This window comes from Lipophrys pholis, assembly GCF_963383615.2.
Source record: "Lipophrys pholis genome assembly, chromosome: 5".
NCBI classification, from domain to species: domain Eukaryota; kingdom Metazoa; phylum Chordata; class Actinopteri; order Blenniiformes; family Blenniidae; genus Lipophrys; species Lipophrys pholis.
In genome coordinates this window covers 33220603-33241477 of record NC_137628.1, presented here as the reverse complement: position 1 = coordinate 33241477, position 20875 = coordinate 33220603, and the positions used below count along the sequence as shown (strand labels likewise).

Genomic DNA, 20875 nt, shown 5'->3' with positions numbered 1-20875 from the left:
TTACATATATTCTTTGATGTCCCTTATAACTTTCTCAACTACTTTTGAGTCATTAAGAATATTTGTTTTTATTCTCCAATGGGTTTTCTTTGTGCCCCCTGCAGGTCTACTATTAGAGGTATTGGATTATGATCTGATATATCAATTGTTGCAATTTGGGAGTCCTTCTGAAGCCTATCCAAGCTAAATACAAAACAATAATCTATCCTGAAGCAGCTGGAATGTGGGACAGAAAAGTGTGTATAATCTCTAGTCTGTGGATGCACATCTCTCCACACATCTATGATCCCAGCTCCTTTATTAGGGAATTCACCTTTGTGAGCAGGGGATGTGTCTGGGTAGCTTTACCCCATGAGTCCATATTTGGGTCAAGCCTGATGTTAAAGTCACCACCACAGCTCCCCCCTCCTTGAGAAGTAGCCATCATCTCAAAAATCTTCTTATACAGTCGCCAATCGCTCCCTGGTGGGGCACACACGTTTATCAGAGGTACTTCAATTCCTTCTAATTTACCGGTGATCTTAATAAAGCGTCCATTTTCATCTGCTGTCTCAGACTCATGTTCGTAGGTAAGCCCGCTGGATGTAAGCGTGGCCACCTCTCTTTTGTGTGCCGCCTTATATGAGGAGGCAAATACATGATGAAGCCCCGCCTCCTAGGCTGAGCATGTTCAGAATCAGACCTGTCTCCTTGAGATAAACTGTTTGTGCTTTTTCTTTCATTCATTTTGATCAAATCTTGGATCTCTTGACCGGGTTTAATACCCCATTGAGGTTGAAAGAAATTATTTTTAGTTCTCCTCTCTGCATTTGGTCTCTTTTGTAAATACAGAAACAATATTGTCTCCTTTCCAAACCATTTTATAGCTGCCCCTTCCAACATAACGGTAAACAGTAGAACACTGGTAACAACATGCAAACATTAAAACTGTTTCACTTTTCACTTTCAAACCCACTTCCTAAGTTGAGGTCCCGTCTCTCTTGGACCTCGTCGTCCAGGGACAACCTCTTTTGCCTGAAAGGCCTAGAGCGTCCTCTGAAACAGTTATATCGATGCTCTCTGTGTCTCTGTGGCGACGTGTTTCTTAGTTCGTATTCTGCATCCAAGCGTGAAATTACCTGTTCAGTTTTGCTTCGTGAGATGTTTGGGTTCTCGGTTTGATTCCTCCCGACCACTATCGATCTGGGTTTACCGTGTGCAGGAGGACTGGGTCCAGGGCCCGCTGCGCTCTCTCAATCTGTAAATCTTGAGTAGCGGCTATTCCCACATTCTCCTGCAATAACTTCTCCACAAATGGCAAGACCGTAGCTGGGGATTCCCCCTCAGCCAACCTCATGATCCCATACATTCTGATGTTGTGTCTCCGGGAGCGTCCTTCTAATTCTGATAGTTTTTGCCGGCGCTGCTCCATCACCTCTTCTACCCGCTGCACGCAGGCTTCCGTAGTTGTAATCCGGTTTTCTGCATCGTCCAATCTTGACTTTGTGTTTGTAATCTCTTGCTTCAGATCGGCGAGTTGCTTTTTATTGTCCTCGCGGAAATCTCTGATTTCTTTCCAGATTAATGCTAGCTTGTCCTCGCCTTGAACATCCATACTGCCTGCGTCATCTTGGCTAGCTGCGGCGGCGCGAGCATGTTCTTCAACCCTGATGTTTCTTTCAACAGCTTGAGCCGCCTTCTTTGTCTTGTTCTTGGATGCCATTTCTTTTCCTCTTTCACTATATCAACTCATTTAATATAAATGGGCAACTGAAATTGACTTTCGGGGGTGTTTCACATTAGTTTGTCGCCAGAGGCTTTTCACGCCGCCATCCCCGGTGGTGACCCGGTGGTGACCCGGTGGTGACCCGGTGGTGACCCGGTGGTGACCCGGGAGTCTCCTGTGAGCACTTTATTTCATTCCGTATCTTTAAATACTGTTTCGCTTTTTTGTTTCACAACCAACACATTTAATTAGTTACATCATTTTTTTGAGTGCACATATTTAATGTTTGTTGTTTTGAGTGTTTTACACCATTACACCAAGAGAAATTCTTTGTACTGTGGAAACGTACATTTTCTGTTGTACCTGGCAGCAAAAGCTTTCTGGTTCAGATTCTGAGTAACACACGTCAGATAGGGCTGGGCAAAACGTCGACTTAATCGATTGATCACATTTGTAGTTAAAAACTATTTCTATTCTGCATATTTGTGTGTGTGTGTGTGTGTGTGTGTGTGTGTGTGTGTGTGTGTGTGTGTGTGTGTGTGTGTGTGTGTGTGTGTGTGTGTGTGTGTGTGTGTGTGTGTGTGTGTGTGTGTGTGTGTGTGTGTGTGTGTGTGTGTGTGTGTGTGTGTGTGTGTGTGTGTGTGTGTGTGTGTGTGTGTGTGTGTGTGTGTGTGTGTGTGTGTGTGTGTGCAGGTCTCTGCTCCTCACCTGGATGTGACTCTGGGAGGTCTTCAGGATCTGGCGACTCGACAGCAGCAGCAGATCAATGTTCAGCAGCAGCTGCTGTGCTCCAAGGTACTGACCAGTGTAAAGTCATCGCTTGTAATCCTTGCAGCTGGAGTAACTGGAGACGAGCTAGAATAGAATACAATTACTTTATTTATCCCAGAGGGAAGCGTTGCTCCACATAGAATATATGTAATTGAAGTTTAAATATCAGTAAGACAGAAGAAACCTTGGACTTCTGGTTGGGCGAGCGAGGCAAACAGGCTCCTGACATTTGAAGATGAAACGTACCAAATATAACTGGAATACCTTAAACACTTTCAGTACAGGTCGGTTCAGGAATGTGGGTCTTGAGGAGGCCGAAGACACGGCTGAAAAAGACAAAGCAGTCGGAGTTAGTCGAGCGAGACGAGGGTAGCCACGTTTAATGGCGGACGATATCAACCAGGAGCCGGTGGAGGAAGCGGGCCTGGGTCTCGTATTGAAAGAACTGGAGCAGTTCAGGACAGACAACAGCTGAAGGATCCAAGAGGAAATGAACAAAACAAACTCAAGAATTGAGGAGGCTGAAAAAAAGATCAACATGGCTGAAATATACAAGTGACGGCTGCGGTCGGGGCTCCACCAAGATCGATGGTAGCCGAACCATCCAGCTCCAGGGTGGAGGAGGAGCTACTGCGGCTGGCCTGGCAGGACCACACATTTCTACTACACAAAAAAAGGCTTCATTTGGACCACGACTTTGCACTGAAGGTGTTAATAAAAACGATGGGAATGTGCCAAAGAAGAATCGGTGCTGAAAGAAAATAAAATCCAATTTCAGACTGTGGAAGCCTCGGGAGGCTCCAAAGAGAAGCTGCAGGCTTCTAAGGCCTGCATCTGAAGTAACTGACGGATCTGTAAACTCTTTGGCAAAAGGGGCGGAGTCTCCGTTATGATCAGAGAGTCGTGGACCCGGCTCCCATCAGAGGGAGGACAGACTGCAAACAAGGACTTCACATCATAAGAACATTCAATAGGCAATAACTAAGGATAGGATATCAGTGTTGGAACATTGTTTTCCTTTTGCCGTGGAGCCACATGATCAGAACTACGCACTCATCTATATCCCCATTGAGGGGCGTGGCCAGCTGCTGTTCTTTACTGAGGGGCGTGGCCAGCTGCTGTTCTTTACTGAGGGGCGTGGCCAGCTGCTGTTCCTTACCGAGAGGCGTGGCCAGCTGCTGTTCTTTACCGAGGGGCGTGGCCAGCTGTTGTTCCTTACTGAGGGGCGTGGCCAGCTGCTGTTCCTTACTGAGGAGTGTGGCCAGCTGTTGTTCCTTACTGAGGGGCGTGGCCAGCTGTTGTTCCTTACTGAGGGGCGTGGCCAGCTGCTGTTCCTTACTGAGGGGCGTGGCCAGCTGCTGTTCCTTACCGAGGGGCGTGGCCAGCTGCTGTTCCTTACCGAGAGGCGTGGTCAGCTGCTGTTCCTTATTGAGGGGCGTGGCCAGCTGCTATTCCTTATTGAGGGGCGTGGCCAGCTGCTGTTCCTTACCGAGAGGCGTGGCCAGCTGCTGTTCCTTATTGAGGGGCGTGGTCAGCTGCTGTTCCTTATTGAGGGGCGTGGTCAGCTGCTGTTCCTTACCGAGAGGCGTGGTCAGCTGCTCCTTGCAGCCTTTGGGGTCTTACCTGTGATAAACCTGACTAATGGTGTATTTCTGTATGAGGAGGAATTTTCCTTTCTCTTCTTTTACTTTTTTACTGGACTCTTAATGCAAGCAGTTCAAATAGTAAGTTCTAATGTAAATGTCTAAACAATCCTATTGAGAGAAGTAAGATCTTAAAGAAACTGAAAAGAGAGAAAGTTGGGGTGGCTTTTCTGCAGGAAACATCTGTCAGATACACACTAAATTAAAAAGAAGAGTTTTAAGTGTCAGTTCTCATCATCATGAGCAGCAGGCCATTGGAGGGTCAATATATCATTTAAGTAAGATTAATTTTGAACTCACATTTGAAAAGAAGGACAGAGTTATAGAAGAGATGATGAAGATGATATTTTAGGAGGAACTAGAGAACAAAGTATTGCAGTAATGAATACAACCATAAGTACATGTATCGCTGGGTTAACCAGAAAGGGGAAATGGATCTACTGGATCAATTCTTATGATGGTTAAAAACTTGTTTAATATGTGGAGTAATAATAAGAATAATAAGAAGAAGAAGAAGAAGAAGAAGAATAAGAATAGTAATAATAAGTCAGTTTTTGTATTGGACATATTAAATAAAACTGATGCTCAGGTTTTTAACTTGTTCAGATAAAATCTTCAGTCTCATTCTTGCCTGAGCTTTAAAAAGCTCTCTACCACCCCCAAGTTCATTCTGTTATACAGTTAAAAAGAGCATCATTTCTCCATGTGCCATCAGGAGACCTGGAAATAAAAAGCTGAGTTACATCTGCATCGTTGTGAACATTGATCTTGTGTCTCCTGATCACATCAAGTTAAAAAACAACAAGAACAAAAACAGTCCAGGACTGAGCATTGTGGAAAACCACACTTCATTTCCTCGACTGGAAATTAGGAATGAACCCGTCGTTCTTTGAAATTGCAGGAGCTGCTGGAGCTGCTGTTGAAGACACACTGTCGTCAGCTGAAGCAGATGTTTGAATGCTTTCTGCTGCTTTTCTGGACGTTGCAGGAGCAGCAGCTGCGCTACCTGAAGCTGCAAGGCCAGCGGCGGCAGCAGCAGGACGTTTCTGAGCATGAACACCTGCAGCAACTCCGAGAAAACGCTCACAACCAGGAAGCCAAACTGCAGCAGGTCCGGGCCCTGAGGAGCCAGGTGGAGCAGAAACGCCTCAGCAATGGCAAGATGGGTCAGTGTGGAGTCGTGTGGAGTCCATCTGTGGGATCTGTGTTCAGAACTACTTCCTAGTTTACTCTCAGGTCAAATCACCTGTGAACACATCAACACAAGCTTTCTTCGGTATCACAGTGTATCGTAGTGATGTGTGGTGAACGAACCGGCTCTGAGAGTCGGCTCTTTGGAGGGAACGACTGGAGCCGGTTCCCCTCATCCGGAGCCGATTCGTTTTTTCCTTGTCTTTTATTTTTCTGTTAAAGCCGAACCGTACTAGTCAGCATTGGTAAGCGGAAGAAAATGAATGAATGAATGAATAATGCAACTTTCTGGAAGAAATCTGGGATTTTGGCCTCAACAATCATGATCAACAATCAACAATCCCAGTAGCAGCTAGCATTAGCCTCACCTCAGTACCTGCTGGAGTCGCTGTTCTGGTACCTTGGTTCTACTTCTCATCCAGTCATGGTGACATTTATTAAGTATTTCTACTTTGTTACTCAACACCGTTATTATCGGTACTGGCAGCCAATCCCCTTCAGTTACCGAGTCCTCTTACAGGGTGCTTGGATTTACAGTGTGATTTCAACTAATATCTTAAAATGGGCTTAAAACAACATTCATCCTCACATTACCCGTGAAATCAATATATTTATATATTTACTTTGCTTGATATGAGCTATGATTTCACCAATTAATAATAAAAACTAAATGTTAGTTAGAGAAACATGAGTCAAGTTATATGATATATGAAATCAGCATGAAAAACCTTCCGTGTTGTTTTTACACAAGTAACGTGTGTGTGTGTGTGTGTGTGTGTGTGTGTGTGTGTGTGTGTGTGTGTGTGTGTGTGTGTGTGTGTGTGTGTGTGTGTGTGTGTGTGTGTGTGTGTGTGTGTGTGTGTGTGTGTGTGTGTGTGTGTGTGTGTGTGTGTGTGTGTGTGTGTGTGTGTGTGTGTGTGTGTGTGTGTGTGTGTGTGTGTGTGTGTGTGTGTGTGTGTGTGTGTGTGTGTGTGTGTGTGTGTCAGTGGAGGAGATGGAGCAGTTGACCAGCCTCTTCCAGCAGAAGCAGCAGGAGCTGCTGGAGGCTGCGGCCCGGGTGGAGCAGCTGAACGAGCAGCTGGAGGCTTTAAGCAGCAGCAGACTGGAGCCTCCTCATCTTCCTCATCGTCACAACAAATCCTCCATGGGCGACCTGGAGCACCTCTACAAAGAGCTGCAGGTTTGTTTTACTGACTCAGTGAAAATTCCTATTTTATTTCAGCAGAAACCAGCGGGCTGAGCTGACCCTCTCATTAAGTCCAGCTAATGGCAGCAAACATTGTGACGGTGACGAGTGGAAAGTGGTTTGTTCGTAAAGAAGCAAGTCAAGAACTTCCTGCATGAGGTTCCTCAGCTCCCAGCAGAAAACAAGAGCAGAACGAGAGGTTGAATAGTTGATCCAGGAAAATCAGAGTCCCCTGCACACTGCGTTTCTACAATTGTTGAATTCTCAAAGTGTCCTCCTGGTAAGAGCATGAATTAAGTCTTGAAGGTAAAATAGAGTTTCATTCGTTTACTTTCACTGACGACCTGCTGGAGCTTTGAGATGATACTGAAGAGTAATGACGAAGATCCAAAGTGGATAAAACATTTAGAAACAGCTTGAGAAAGGGAAAACAGATTAAACTGTTCGATAGTGTTAAACAGCTGAAATGATTTAAAAGGGCTAAAAAGGGTCAAACAACTATTACAAAAAAATCTTGAAAGGTGATTAGTGAAAACAAATATATAAGCTAAAATTGGTTGAAACAGTTTAAATAGCCAATATGACTAACAGCCGCTGAAAATGGCTAAAGGCTATGAAAATGTTATTAAGATGATATATTGTTTAACAAAACGTCAACAACTGGAACCCATAAAGACAATAATGAATAGTGTTTCTAACGTGTCTTTATTGAGAGAGAAAATACCTCCTGGTACAAAATACAAAGACAAGTCCTCCATTCACCTCATCTTTTTACACCTTAATACTCTGAAGCGGCTCCTGCGTCACTCATCTGTAGGCGATGGAAATATTCCACTTCTTCTCCAGAGTTTTAACAGTGGAATGCAGAGGGACAATGGAGCCACATGTTTGACCCCTCTGGTGTGTTTGTGGCTGAAGAGCTGAGCTGATGAAGCCTCTTGGCTCCCTTCCAGCTGAGAAACAAGCTGAACCAGCAGCAGAGTGTGCGGCTGCAGCAGCAGAGAGACGGCCTGAACAAGAGCAACCTGGAGCTGGCCTCCATGGACCGGCGGCTGGCCGAGCTCCGCCAGCGGCTGCGGAGTAAGAGAGCTGCTCTGCAGCAGAAGGAGAACGTCCCGGTGAGTTTACGATCCAGGCAGAGCAGAAAGAACAAGTGAAGGCAGCAGCAGTGACTGGTGGTCTCCCTGCAGCTGGCTGCAGACCCGGCGGCCCCCCAGCACGCCCCGGGCTCCAGAGTGGCCGCGGTGGGGCCGTACATCAAATCCCCCTCGCGGGGGCCTCCGGTGCCTTCACGTCAGGAGATCCTGGTGAAGCCGGCCTATCCAGACGGCACCACCACGCTGCCCATGAAACCGCCCCCCAGACCCGTCAAACCAGCCTCAGGTCCACATTCACTCAATGAGCCACGATGAAGACAAAGTTCCCTTCCTCTCAAACGTCTCCTCATTTCCGTGCTTCTCGCAGGTTTCAACACTTCCAAGATGAAGAAATCGTCCCACTGGAGCAGCCCTCCTCTTGACTCCAGCCACGCCTCCACCCTGCCCCGCATGTCTCGCCTCCGCTGCCATGGCTCAGGTCAGACACGTGACAGTTATATTTTTATCATGGGGGAGATAATACAGTCCAGCTTTCATATCAAATCCAAATCATTCAACTATTACACATCTTTACACATAAATATCATCTATAATATCATTCAGTAGTAAAAGACATTGATCTTTCAGCTATTGCTCTGCCTTTCGTTTTCATATATTTTCTAATCAGTATATACATTTCTGAACGATGAGCAAAGGCAAACAGATACACAAAAAACAAGCACAAAAAAAGGCTGTTAATCTCGCTCATCTATTTATTAGAGTATATTTCAGAGTCAATATTTTATAGACGGGAAATTTAAGCGAGTCTGGTCTCCGTGGATCAATATATATATATATATATATATATATATATATATATATATATATATACAACCCATTTTTTCCAGCGTCTCTCAAATTTCTCTGATTGCATCTTAATAGAGAGTCAGTCTTTCCATGATATATATGTCATATATAGCTTTGTACCAGTCATCTGATGTTGGAGCATCGAGTTGGAATCATTTCTTTGTCAAGGCTTTCTTCCCTCCCACAAGTAATACTCTTGATAAGTATTTGTCTGCTGCAGATATGATTTAGACACGTGACTTTACAGCCTTGTGTGGCTCCTTCACCACGCCAAAGTCGATCCATAAAGAAAATCATACATCACTGCAGTGTTTACATCAAATTCAGGTTCATTTAAATTAAAAAATGTGACAGAGAATAAAGACACAGGGAAAACATGCAGAGTCGACTCAGCAACGAGCAAAGTCACGATGCTGAATTGAGGTTAAATTGCTCATAGTGGAGATGTTTGTGTCTCTGACAGGAGGGGAAACCTTCACCTGCCGGAAAAGCAGCCCTGCATCAGATGTCCCGCCTCCTGTCCCCTCACGGACCAATCACAGCACAGATAGTCTTCCCAGGGAAGCTCAGGTATTAACAGACTCTCACCTGTCCCAGTGAGGAGACGTCACTCACATTGTCATTCTCAACATCCACAACAATCCATGAACTTCAGAGGGAAATCAGAAAGTGAATGCTGTGAAATTAAGGGGTGGAGAGAGGTAGAGAGAGAGGTAGAGAGAGAGAGGTAGAGGTAGAGAGAGGTAGAGAGGGTTAGAGAGAGAGGTAGAGAGATAGAGGGAGGTAGAGAGGGAGGTAGAGAGATAGAGAGAGGTAGAGAGAGGTAGAGAGAGAGGTAGAGGTAGAGAGAGATAGAGAGATGTAGAGAGAGAGGTAGAGAGATGTAGAGAGAGAGGTAGAGAGAGGTAGAGAGATAGAGAGAGGTAGAGAGATGTAGAGAGGTAGAGAGATGTAGAGAGAGAGGTAGAGAGATGTAGAGAGAGAGGTAGAGAGAGGTAGAGAGAGAGGTAGAGAGATAGAGAGAGGTAGAGAGGGAGGTAGAGAGATAGAGAGAGGTAGAGAGGGGTAGAGAGAGGTAGAGAGAGGTAGAGAGAGAGGTAGAGAGAGAGGTAGAGAGAGAGGTAGAGAGGGGTAGAGAGAGAGGTAGAGAGATAGAGAGAGGGGTAGAGAGATAGAGAGAGAGGTAGAGAGATAGAGAGAGGTAGAGAGGGAGGTAGAGAGATAGAGAGGGGTAGAGAGAGGTAGAGAGAGAGGTAGAGAGGGAGGTAGAGAGATAGAGAGAGGTAGAGAGGGGTAGAGAGAGGTAGAGAGAGAGGTAGAGAGAGGTAGAGAGAGGTAGAGAGGGGTAGAGAGAGAGGTAGAGAGATAGAGAGAGGGGTAGAGAGAGGGAGAGAGATAGGTAGAGAGAGAGTTAAAGTGTTTTGAAGCAGCCCTAACAATAGATAAGATTTGTTTTGGGTCAGGACGTCTTCAGCTTTCTCTCGTCCTTCAGTCTCTGGTCTCCATGCTGCTCCAAATCAGTGGCCATTTTTAGCGTTCCAGCAGAGCTCTGCAATTCTCCAAGTTGGTTTCCATTCCTCGTAAACGTTCAAGAATCGTGTCTTGTGTACTCTTGAGTTGGTTTATCGCATGAGTCTGAGTGTCCAAAGCCCTGCAGTCCCTCAGGGACGATTGGCAGCCGTCCCAATGCAGCTGCCAGCGTCTTCTCCACTTGGTGATAGATCAGGAACCCAGCAGCTCCAATCAGCAGCAGACCTGTTATCATGAACCCATTATGGAGAGGTCTTCCACCTCCTCCATGGAAAGAATGGACAGACACACCATCCTCCAGCTGTCCCAGGAGTCCAACCTGTATCCGGCAGCAAACGTCCCATCGGGACATGTGGGCTGTCCCTTGCCCAATTGTCTTGTCGTGAAAATTTGGTCGATTGCATTGAGAGACCAGCTGATCAATTCCATGGTTCCTTTTCGGTTCAGATAGGAGTGTAAAGAGAGGTTCTGGTTAGGTTCTGACATGGGACAGACAAGACAGGCGCAGCAAGCAGGGAGGATAAGGGAGGACAGGAGAGAGAAGCGACCGCCTTCGGTGAGAGGCTGAAGATCATTCTGAGAACAATCATATAACCAATACTATATATGTATGTATGTATAGATAGATGGATAGATGGATAGATGGATAGATAGATAGATAGATAGATAGATATAGATATATATACACACACACACTACTATTCAAAAGTTTGGGGTCACTTAGAAATGTCCTTATTTTTGAAAGAAAAGCAGTTTTTTTCAATGAAGATACTTTAAAGTAATCAGAAATACACTCTATACATTGTTAACGTAGTAAATGACTATTCTAGCTGCAAATGTCTGGTTGTTGGTTCAGTATCTACAGAGGTGTATAGAGGCCTGTCCCTCCAGTGTTCTAATGCTCCAATGTGTTGCTCGTTGTGTCAGAAGGCTGATGGACGATTAGAAAACCCTTGAGCAATCACGTTAGCACAGCTGAAAACAGTTTAGCTGCTGAGAGAAGCTCTAAACTGAGCTTCCTCTGAGCAGCTGGAGGATCTGGAGCATCACATGTGTGGTGGATTCAGACTCCAAATGACCAGAAAAAGAACTTTCATGTGAGACTCGACAGTCTGTTCTGGTTCTTAGAACTGAAGGCTATTCCATCACCAGGAAAGTGAAGATTTCCTCCAGCGGTGTGTCCTACTCCCTCCAGAGAACAGCACTAACAGGCTCTAACCAGAGCAGGAAGAGAAGTGGGAGCAAGAAGAGAAGTACATTAGAGTCTCTAGTTAGAGAAATAGACGCCTCACAGGTCCTCAACTGGCAGCTTCATTAAATAGTACCGGCTAAACGCCAGAGTCTACCTCTCCAGTGAAGAGGCCACTCCGGGATGCCGGCCTTCAGGGCAGAGTGGCAAAGAAAAAGCCAAATCTGAGACTGGATAATAAAAGAAAAGATTAATATGGACAAAGAACAGAGACGTTGGACAGAGGAGGACTGGACAGAGTGTTATGGACGGACGAATGGGAGTTTGAGGTGTTTGGATCACACAGAAGAACATTAGTGAGACGCAGAACAACTGAAAAGATGCTGGAAGAGTGTCTGACACCACCTGTCAAGCAAGGTGGGGTAAGGTGATGGTGTGGGGTTGCTGTGGTGCTGGTAAGGTGGGGTAAGGTGATGGTGTGGGGTTGCTGTGGTGCTGGTAAGGTGGGGTAAGGTGATGGTGTGGGGTTGCTGTGGTGCTGGTAAGGTGGGAGGTTTGTTCAGGGAAAAGGACCTTGAATAAGGAAGGCTATCCCTCCATGTTCCAGCGCCATGCCGTCCCCTGAGGACAGCGCTTGGTTGGAGCCAGTTTCATCCTCCAACAGGACAATGAGCCAGAGCACCTCCAGAGGGTGGAGGAGTATTTAGAGGAGAAGCAGGCAGCTGGTATTCTATCTGTAACGGAGTGGCCAGCACCGTCACCACATCTAAACCCCATTGAGCTGCTGTGGGAGCAGCTTGACCGTATGGGACGCAGGAAGTGTCCGTCCAGCCAGTCCAACTTGTGGGAGGAGCTTCTAGAAGTGTCGGGTGACATTTCTCCAGATTACCTCAACAAATTAACATCTGGAATGCCAAAGTACTGCAATGCTGGGATTACTGCAGATGGAGGATTCTTTGACCAAAGCAAAGTTTGAAGGAAAAAATTATTTCAAATAAATATCATTATTTCTAACCTTGTCAATGTCTGGACGATATTTTCTCTTCATTTTACCACTGGTGTGGTAAATAAGTGTGACTTTTCATGGAAAACACAAAATTGTCTGGGTGACCCCAAACTTTTGAACGGTAGTATATATATATATATATATATATATATATATATATATGTATAGTGTATTGGTTATATGATTGTGCCAGCTTGGTTTTGTACAAAAATGTCTGGGAATTTCTTGTATTTTTAAGTAAACAGTTGCATATAAATGTGTTTTTTGGATATATTTGTACATTGGTTTGTAAATATACTAATTGGATATGCTTTCTTAGTTGTGAAAATGTTTCATTACACATGTTTCTGGCTCTCAATATAAAACAAATCTACCTTATTCCCAGTTGAATTTTGTATTTATTTATTTATTTTTGTGGTAGTTTCAGGTCCAGTATTTCAAAATGAGTAAATAATTGTAGAATCACAGTAATTAATGTTGAAATATTGAGGTAAAAGCAAAATTAGTTAAAAACGGCAAACTGGCCCCAAAGTGTTGTTTTTACAGTTTTGTTCTGTTTTTATTTTCAGGCTGCAGGAAAGGTTCTGGTGAAAATGGCGGGCCCCCCTCCACTTCCCAGCAAGCCTAAGCCCTTCTTATCATCGAGCCCCTCAGGGCTCTCAAAGCCGTCCTACAGCACCGGGACTCTTCCCAATGAAGAGAGGGGGATGGGGGGGCCCTTCAGAAGCATGGGGGGCTTCTCCAGCTATAGCAGCACCCTTCCTCTGCTTCACAAGCAGGAGACCCCCCCGGCTGCTACCGTGCGGCCCTACACCCCTGACCTCTCGGATGGCCCCCCTCCCGTCCTGCAGAAACCTCAAACTTTAGCAGCTTCGTCCATCTACTCAATGTACACCCAGCAGACCGCCCCTGGAAAGAGTTACCCCCCAGGGGTTCAGGGCTCCATGCTCCACAGCCAGACCCCAGGTGAGCTCACTTCGTCACAACAACAGTGAGGAGACGTGAGGAAACATTTCAAATCCTCCAAACACACTAAAGCTTTTTCAGAGCAGAACTGGGCAATTCTACGTGTTAATATCATCACATTAAGTCCGTTTTTCTTTTTCTTTACACACCTTTTATCAGTGGCTCTAAATACAGACAGAACATCTGGGACACAAGAAGGCTGGTGATTGGCTTTGTGCCAATCTCAGCCAATCAGAGAATATGTGGGTGGGGCTAAGATAAGAACTCACCTGGACCAGAACTGGAGAGCAGTGACATTAATCTGAGATCAGCTCTGGATCGGATGAATTTAAAAGAAATACTTTATCGGTGTGAAACGCACCATGTTAAATATAATGGTAAAACTATTTGTATTATCCTTTTGTTGATATTACGACATTCTGAGAACAAAATGTAGAATTCTCTTCTTTTTTGTTCATTATTGAATTTTGCACGTCACAATGGGGATTAAGTAGAAATAACTGTGGAAAACCATGTGATTAATTACAATTAAGGGTTTAAATTGTTGCTCAGAACTTTTTCAAAATAAAGTAATGAAATGAAAAAGTTTTATTGCCTTTTAAACTTTGTTTCATGAAACTAGGAACTGAGAAAATGAGTTTTTATGGAAAGTGAATAGAGTGAAATGAAGATGATTTCCTTTCTTGTTTGATATAATCTTCCAGCTTTGATTCAAATTGTTTTTGTTCCATTATACTGATTTATTGTTGGACTGTCTGAACGGCAGACCAGCCACAGTCTGATCTTTAATATGAACATAATGTGATTTAACTTTGATTTAATTTGGACATGTCAGTGGTTTGAGGATTTTGTATGTTTGGTTGCATTTTGTTCACTTTAGTGACTTTACTTTCTGCCTGGTCAGTTTATGGAAAACCGGTTGTCCCGTCCAGCGGGGGTCAGCAATCTTCTGGATCAGACCACTCTGCTCTGGACTTTGGGTTTTGTCCTGCGGACATCAGTGAGGCTGACAGCAGTTACCAGCGGAACAATGAAAGTGTCGTAGGAGACCAAGCAGAACGTGACACCCCAAGACCCCTCAGCCCAACCAAGCTCCTCCTATTCCAGTTCAACCCTCACAGGAACCCCAGCGACGCTGACCTGGACGCCCTGCGCCGTCGACTGCACTATGCACCAAGGCCTTTGAAGAAACGCAACTCCATCACCGAGCCTGAAGGGCCAGCTGGACCCAACATCCAGAAACTGCTTTACCAGAAGACCACCCTGGCTGCCATGGAAACCGTCCTCATGGAGACCGTTGAGTCAGCCAGAAAGTATCTTCAGCCTCCAATTCCAGAGGACATGGTGGGCGGAGTTAGTGTGCCATCCCTAATTGATGACAAACTCGACTTCCACCTGTCCTCAGGGACCCCCGAAGACTGTCTGACCCCGCCCCTTCCCGATCCCGATTGCAGTCACCCCATGCCCCACCCTGCAGAGGACCATGGGCATATGAACGTTTGTCCTTCCACCTTGGTTCAGGACCATTTTACACATCCGCCTCAAGCCGGCTCTGGAAAGGTGGACAAGAGGGCGGATTGTCAGAACCTGCAGCCACCAGAGGTCACCGGACAGACCACCGGACAGACCACTGAACCGACGGTGAGTGACGGGATGAATACTGAACAAAACTAACAAGTCGACATCACAGAAACATGAATAAGGACTTTTTGTCTTTGTGTTCCTCTCTGTCTGACCTTTCTGACTGTGACAGAAGTCAATCCTCCGTAAAACAAGTTCAGAGCAGATCGACCGCAGTTTGAGAGTCAAGTTCAACCCTCTGGCCATTCTGCTGGACGCTTCTCTGGAGGGCGAATACGACCTCGTCCAGAGGGTCATCTATGATGTGAGTCTTACTCATGTTTGCAGATCCAACAGAAAGCAGGAACTCTTTGAAGATATAATCCATCTTTGTAAACAACAAGCAGAAACTTTCCATGAGATGACATTTGACTGGACAGTATTTCATCTGCTGCCGCTTTAGAAAGCTGCTGAATGATGTTGAGTGATGGATCTGTCTTGCAGGTGGAAGACCCCAGTATGCCCAATGATGAGGGGATCACAGCATTACACAATGCCGTCTGTGCTGGCCACAATGAGATTGTCAAGTTCTTGGTTCAGTTTGGGGTCAATGTTAATGCTGCAGACAGTGATGGCTGGTGAGTTTGATTCTGCATCAGTCAGTCATCTTCAAACCTTTACAGTTGTTGTCATTTCTGGTCCAGAGTTCTGTGTGACACCAAGTGAAAGGCTGTCTATCATGGTTCTCCCTCTCCTTCCTCCCTCCCTCCCTCCCTCCCTCCCTCCCTCCCTCCCTCCCTGCCTACCTGCCTCCCTGCCTACCTGCCTGCCTCCCCACCTGTCCAGGACGCCCCTTCACTGTGCTGCTTCCTGCAACAACGTTCAGGTCTGTAAGTTCCTGGTGGAGTCTGGAGCAGCTGTATTCGCCACCACATACAGTGACATGCAGACGGCTGCTGATAAATGCGAGGAGATGGAAGCTGGCTATGCCCAGTGTTCTCAGTTTCTTTATGGTGAGAAAGAAATTACAGTGCATTGCTTTAAAGTGCCAGTGACACCATATCGCATGTTCATTTAATACATTCTCCCTTAAAAAAGAACAGTCAAAGGTGTATCTGCCTTCATCGGATGTCCCCTGGAATTTACACTTTTTCCAATTTTGCACGGATGAAAAACTAACCCTCTGCCGGAGGTCGGAGACCGGAGAGGAATGTGAAAGTGACGTGGGAGGAGGGACGAGTTCTCTCGCTCAGCAGGGAATGCTGTGTTTTCATATTGTGTTGATCCTTTTTTGAGGGGATTTTCAACACAGAATGATCGAATACATAGACATATAGTAGTAGAGCTCTGCTAGACACACCTATGCCATACAACATAAAAACAATGGAGAGACTGACTGATCTTTGTTTGATGGACTGTAAATTCCTTTTGATGAAGTGTCATTATAAGCTGGTTCATTAAGACAACACAAGAAAGGAAACTTAAACCTCATGGCAAGACGAACAGCAGAAAAGCTTGGCTCCGAGATTTGATCAACCGTAATGGTGATGGACAAAGAAAAACCCTCAACAGACAGCTAACAGTGGATAAAATACTGTAACTAGTGTTGTGCTTGAGAGTAAAATGACTCATTTTGATGGAACCAGTCCCTGTGGCCTGAAGGATTTCCCTCCTGTTGTGTCTCTACAGGTGTTCAGGAAAAGGTGGGCGTGATGAACCGCGGCGTGGTGTACGCTCTGTGGGATTATGAGCGTCAAAGTGAAGACGAGCTCGGCTTTAGTGAAGGCGACTGCATCACGGTGCTGAGACGGGAGGACGAGGGGGAGACGGAGTGGTGGTGGGCGTGTTGTGGCGACTCTGAGGGTTACATTCCCCGTAACCTGCTGGGGGTGAGACAACTTTTAATACTTTATCTTCAAACAATGAACCTTTTGCTACTTTCATATGAAAATACAGATCTTTTTTCATTTGGTGCAATCGGATCTTGTTTTACTGGTGAAGGAATTTATTTTAGTTATTCAACTAAACAAACAGCATAAGTCCATTTCACATTTCTAAGATTTTACAGCCTTGAAAATTAAATTCAAGCATTAAACTTCACATGAAAAAGCCTTTCATGTAAGATAAGAGTTATACTTTACATGTATTGCAGTGAAATAATTAGATTTCAAGACCTTTTGGACAACAAATTCATCCCTGTCTGAAAAAATAAGGATGTGAAGGTTTAACTTAGCGTCATAATACCATAAACCTGCAAATTAACAACCAACATTTCAGCAAAGCTCAGACATTGTCTAAAATGAAATGGGAAGCAGACAGTAAAAATATGCATGCCATCACTGACGTTATCAACACTAAACAAGCAGCTCATAGCAAATTACCAAACAAATGACCTTCAGTTTAAGCTGGCTCGGTACGGAGCTCCAGGATGAGGCCGTTTTTAATTTGTCTCAAGATATTGATCTAACTCCACCGAGACGCAATAGTCCTGAGCAAATAGACGATGGCGTCTTTTACAACCTCAGAGCTACAGAACAGTTGGGTCGGGTCGTTACAAAGCTCCAAATCTCCCGGGCCACACGGAAGCTGCACCGAATTTTTCAAAGCCTTTTCCAGCACACCAACTTCTGTCCTTACGAGGGTTTTCATTGATGCATTTGCAGAGGAGTAACTCCCTTCTCCATTCTCAGAGGCAACAATAACCCTGGTGCTTAACGAGGACAAAACCCCCTCCATTGTAGCAGTTATGGGGCGTCCAGGGAGGAAGGTCGGGAGGAGGTGATCAGGGGCCTTTCACATGGGATAGTCCAGGACTTGGTTCACTTGTGATATCATGAAAATGTTCAATATGTTTTGTCACTCATTTCAGAAAGTCAAACCCAGATATGATCGAGGCTCATGACACCGAGTGAAATATTTAAGCCTTTATTTCTTGAAATGTTGATGTTTATGACTTACAGAGAGTGAAAACCCAAAATTCAGTGTCTCAGAACGTTTGAATATTACATAAGATCAATACAAAAAGGATATTTTAAACCAAACTGTAGGGCTTCTGAAAAGTCTGTTAATTTCTCTGCAGTCAATACTTGGTTGCTTCTTTAGCATGAAGTACTGCGTCTTAGCGGCGTGGCCTGGAGGCCATCAACCTGTGGTACTGCTCAGGTGGAATGAAGCCCAGGAAGCTTTGATAGCAGCCTTCAGGTCATCTGGTGTCTCTCACCGTCCTCTTGACAATAGCCAGAGATTGTCTCTGGGGTTCAGCCCAGGCCAGTCTGCTGGCCAATCCAGCGCAGTAACACCAGGGTCATTGAAGAAGCTTCTGGTACCTTTGGCAGTGTCGGCAGGTGCCAAGTCCTGCTGGAACATGAACTCAGCGTCTCATAAAGCTCGTCAGCAGAAGGAAGCATGAAGAGCTCTAAAGTTTCCTGCTGGATGCTGCCTTGACTGTGGACTTCAGAAGACCCAGTGGAGGGACAGCAGCAGAGGACATGGAAGCTCAAATCATCACAGACTGAGGAAACTTCACTCTGGACTTCAAGCAAGGTGGATTCTGAGCCTCTCCACTCTTCCTCCACACTCTGAGACCTGGAACTCACTCTTCCTCCACACCCTGGGACCTGGAGTTCCAAATGAGATGCAAAATGTTCCTTCATGTGACAAAAGGACTTTGGACCACTGAGCAACAGTCCAGTTCTTGTCCTCCACAGTCCAGGTGAGACTCTTCTGACCTGGTCTCTTGTTCAGGAGTGTCTTGACCCCAGGAAAACACATTAGGATCCCATGTCTAGGACTGGTCAGTGCCTAGTGGCTCTTGATGCGCTGACTCCAGCCTCAGTCCGTCCTTGTGAAGCTTCAAATTCTTCACTGCATTTTGCTGGACAATCCTCTCCAGGCTGCGCTCCTCCCTTTTGCTGCTGCACCTTTTCCTTCCAATCCACCTTCTCTGAACATGATGGATCCAGCACTCTGTGAACAAGCAGCTTCTTTAGCAAGGACCATCAGTGGCTTACCTTCCTTGTGGAGGGTGTCAATGACTGTCTTCTGGACATCTGTCCAGTCAGCAGTCTTCCCCATGATTGTGTCCCCTACTGACCCAGACTGAGACATTTAAAGGCTCAGGGAACCTTTGCAGGTGTTTTGACTTCATTAGCTGATGAGGGTGAGACACCAGGACTTTATAAAAACTGAACTTTTACACAATATTCAAATTTTCTGAGACACTGAATTTCAATTTTTCACTATCTGTAAGTCATAATCATCAACATTTCAAGAAATAAAGGCTTGAAATATTTCACTCTATGTGTCATGAGCCTAGATCATATATGAGTTTCTGAAACGAGTCAAAAAATTTTTGAACATTTTCTTGATATTCCAATTGTTTGAGATGTACCTGTAGATGGCGCTGAGAATAACGGAGATTGCTTCCCAGGGAAGATGGAAAGGCCGACATTTAACAGTTAACCGTTCCAGGTTGGACGAGCAGGACTTGGAGAGATAAACAAAACATCTGGACCACTTGTTGTTGGTCATGAGACAGACACGTCCGCCTCTAGACTTTCTCAATTCAGCTGTTCTGTCCATGCGATTAACTGCAAAGAACTCTGCTGACAGAATGGCGAGGTCCAGGATCCTGGGGGTCAGCCATGTCTCTGATGATGTTACTGTTTCTCGTGTCCTGGCTCAGAGCTCGTCCAGCTCGTTGTCCACGGGCTAGAGGTCAGTGAGCAGGATGCTGAGCAGTGGTGGTTGGTGTGCTCGTTGCCTCAGTCATCTCGCTCGGGGCCTGTTACGCTGCCGGCATTTTTTGTTATTGTTGTTGTTGTTGTTGGAAGTCCGCTGCAGGACCTCTCTGGGCCAGGACGCATTGGAGGTAAAAGTTATGGAGTCCTACAATGATAGACCAATACTCACCAGTGTCTCTGTCGTATTTGATACGACCAGGATATAAAAAGTTAAATAACAATGAAAACAAATTGTAAAGGTGCTGGATCAGGTACGAGGGCTGCTGTACTCACCGGCGCCATCTTGATGTTTTTAAAGTTTGTGGTGTGGCCACGTCAATGCCCTCAAGCGGCGCTACGACTGAGAGTCATCATATGGCTGTGATAAGGGCTGGACTGTGATGCAACATGGGATGTTCGAGGCCAAATGGAACACCATAACAGTTTTAGGAGCTGCCCAGGACCTACAGCTGGATCAGTAGCTGTTTCACCAAAGTGACCACTGCATTGACAAAGTTCTACAGTGCACCAACTTAGAGGTTCTTTTGTCATCAGAGGTATTTATATGTGTGAAATCATGACAAATAAACATGTTTCAAATATTATATGTGTGGTTTTATTTGGGCCCAAACCTCAGCTAAAGTGATTATTTGTATCACATTGTTGTTATAATATGAATAATGTAATAGAAAATCACATTTAGATATATATGTCATTTTTCACCCATGTGCTGAGGAAATAATACAAAACCGTTTTTGTTCATAAATTAAAGGATGAATGGAAACAATGACATAATATCAAAAACAAGCTATCAAAGGAATACTTGGAATATTCAATCATAAAATAAAGTGAATTCAAAAGATACAGCAAAGAAACAATCAGCATTGAATCACATTGAAAATGAACATGGGTTATTTCTGACCTATGCTGTGCGTCAAAGGGTTAACTCGCAAGCCATCAGCGTACCAGACTACCTGAAACAACGCTCAGGGACGTGGAGGCCAAAAAGCCCGGGTTGTTCTCTGATCCAGATGGAGATGATTCCAGATGGAGATGATTCCAGATGGAGATGATGTGCTGGTGTGACAGAGTTGCTGTTTCACACTCACACAGCTTCCCTGCAATGTACTTGCAGGCTCATGGTAGAAACTTGGGGTTCTCTGTCGTTCCAAAAGTCATGCATGATGAGGGACGAGATTGAAACAACATGTAAAATCGACTTTTTGTAGAATCCACAGAGAGCTGAGGATTAAGTGCTTTGCTCAGGAACCCACGGTGGTGATTTATCAGCTAAAAGCACACAGAGGGAATAAAGAACCTGGAGTAGCACTTGTTTTGTCAGGGGTACGAAGCTTGACGGGGTTTTAGAGATAGAGGGAGGTAGAATTCAGTCGGTTGACTCAACACTTAAGTTCCATGAGTTTGGAACATGAAAGCAAAGCTGGAGAAAGACCCCAGCAGCCA

The 20875-nt window shown here is 45.2% G+C and overlaps 1 protein-coding gene across 1 annotated transcript in view; it reads left to right on the top strand.

The window, feature by feature from the left end:
• Window positions 1–20875, top strand: part of LOC308110343 (apoptosis-stimulating of p53 protein 2-like) — a 29948-nt gene that overhangs the window by 7553 nt on the left and 1520 nt on the right. Inside the window, exons 4-16 of the mRNA XM_080464583.1 lie at window positions 2399–2500; window positions 5108–5285; window positions 6297–6490; window positions 7450–7614; window positions 7687–7879; window positions 7943–8071; window positions 8903–9009; window positions 12734–13130; window positions 14035–14771; window positions 14884–15015; window positions 15195–15328; window positions 15537–15703; window positions 16380–16579. Of these exons, the coding sequence (XP_080320709.1) occupies window positions 2399–2500; window positions 5108–5285; window positions 6297–6490; window positions 7450–7614; window positions 7687–7879; window positions 7943–8071; window positions 8903–9009; window positions 12734–13130; window positions 14035–14771; window positions 14884–15015; window positions 15195–15328; window positions 15537–15703; window positions 16380–16579 (2835 nt within the window). The remainder of the gene's footprint in view (window positions 1–2398; window positions 2501–5107; window positions 5286–6296; window positions 6491–7449; window positions 7615–7686; window positions 7880–7942; window positions 8072–8902; window positions 9010–12733; window positions 13131–14034; window positions 14772–14883; window positions 15016–15194; window positions 15329–15536; window positions 15704–16379; window positions 16580–20875) is intronic.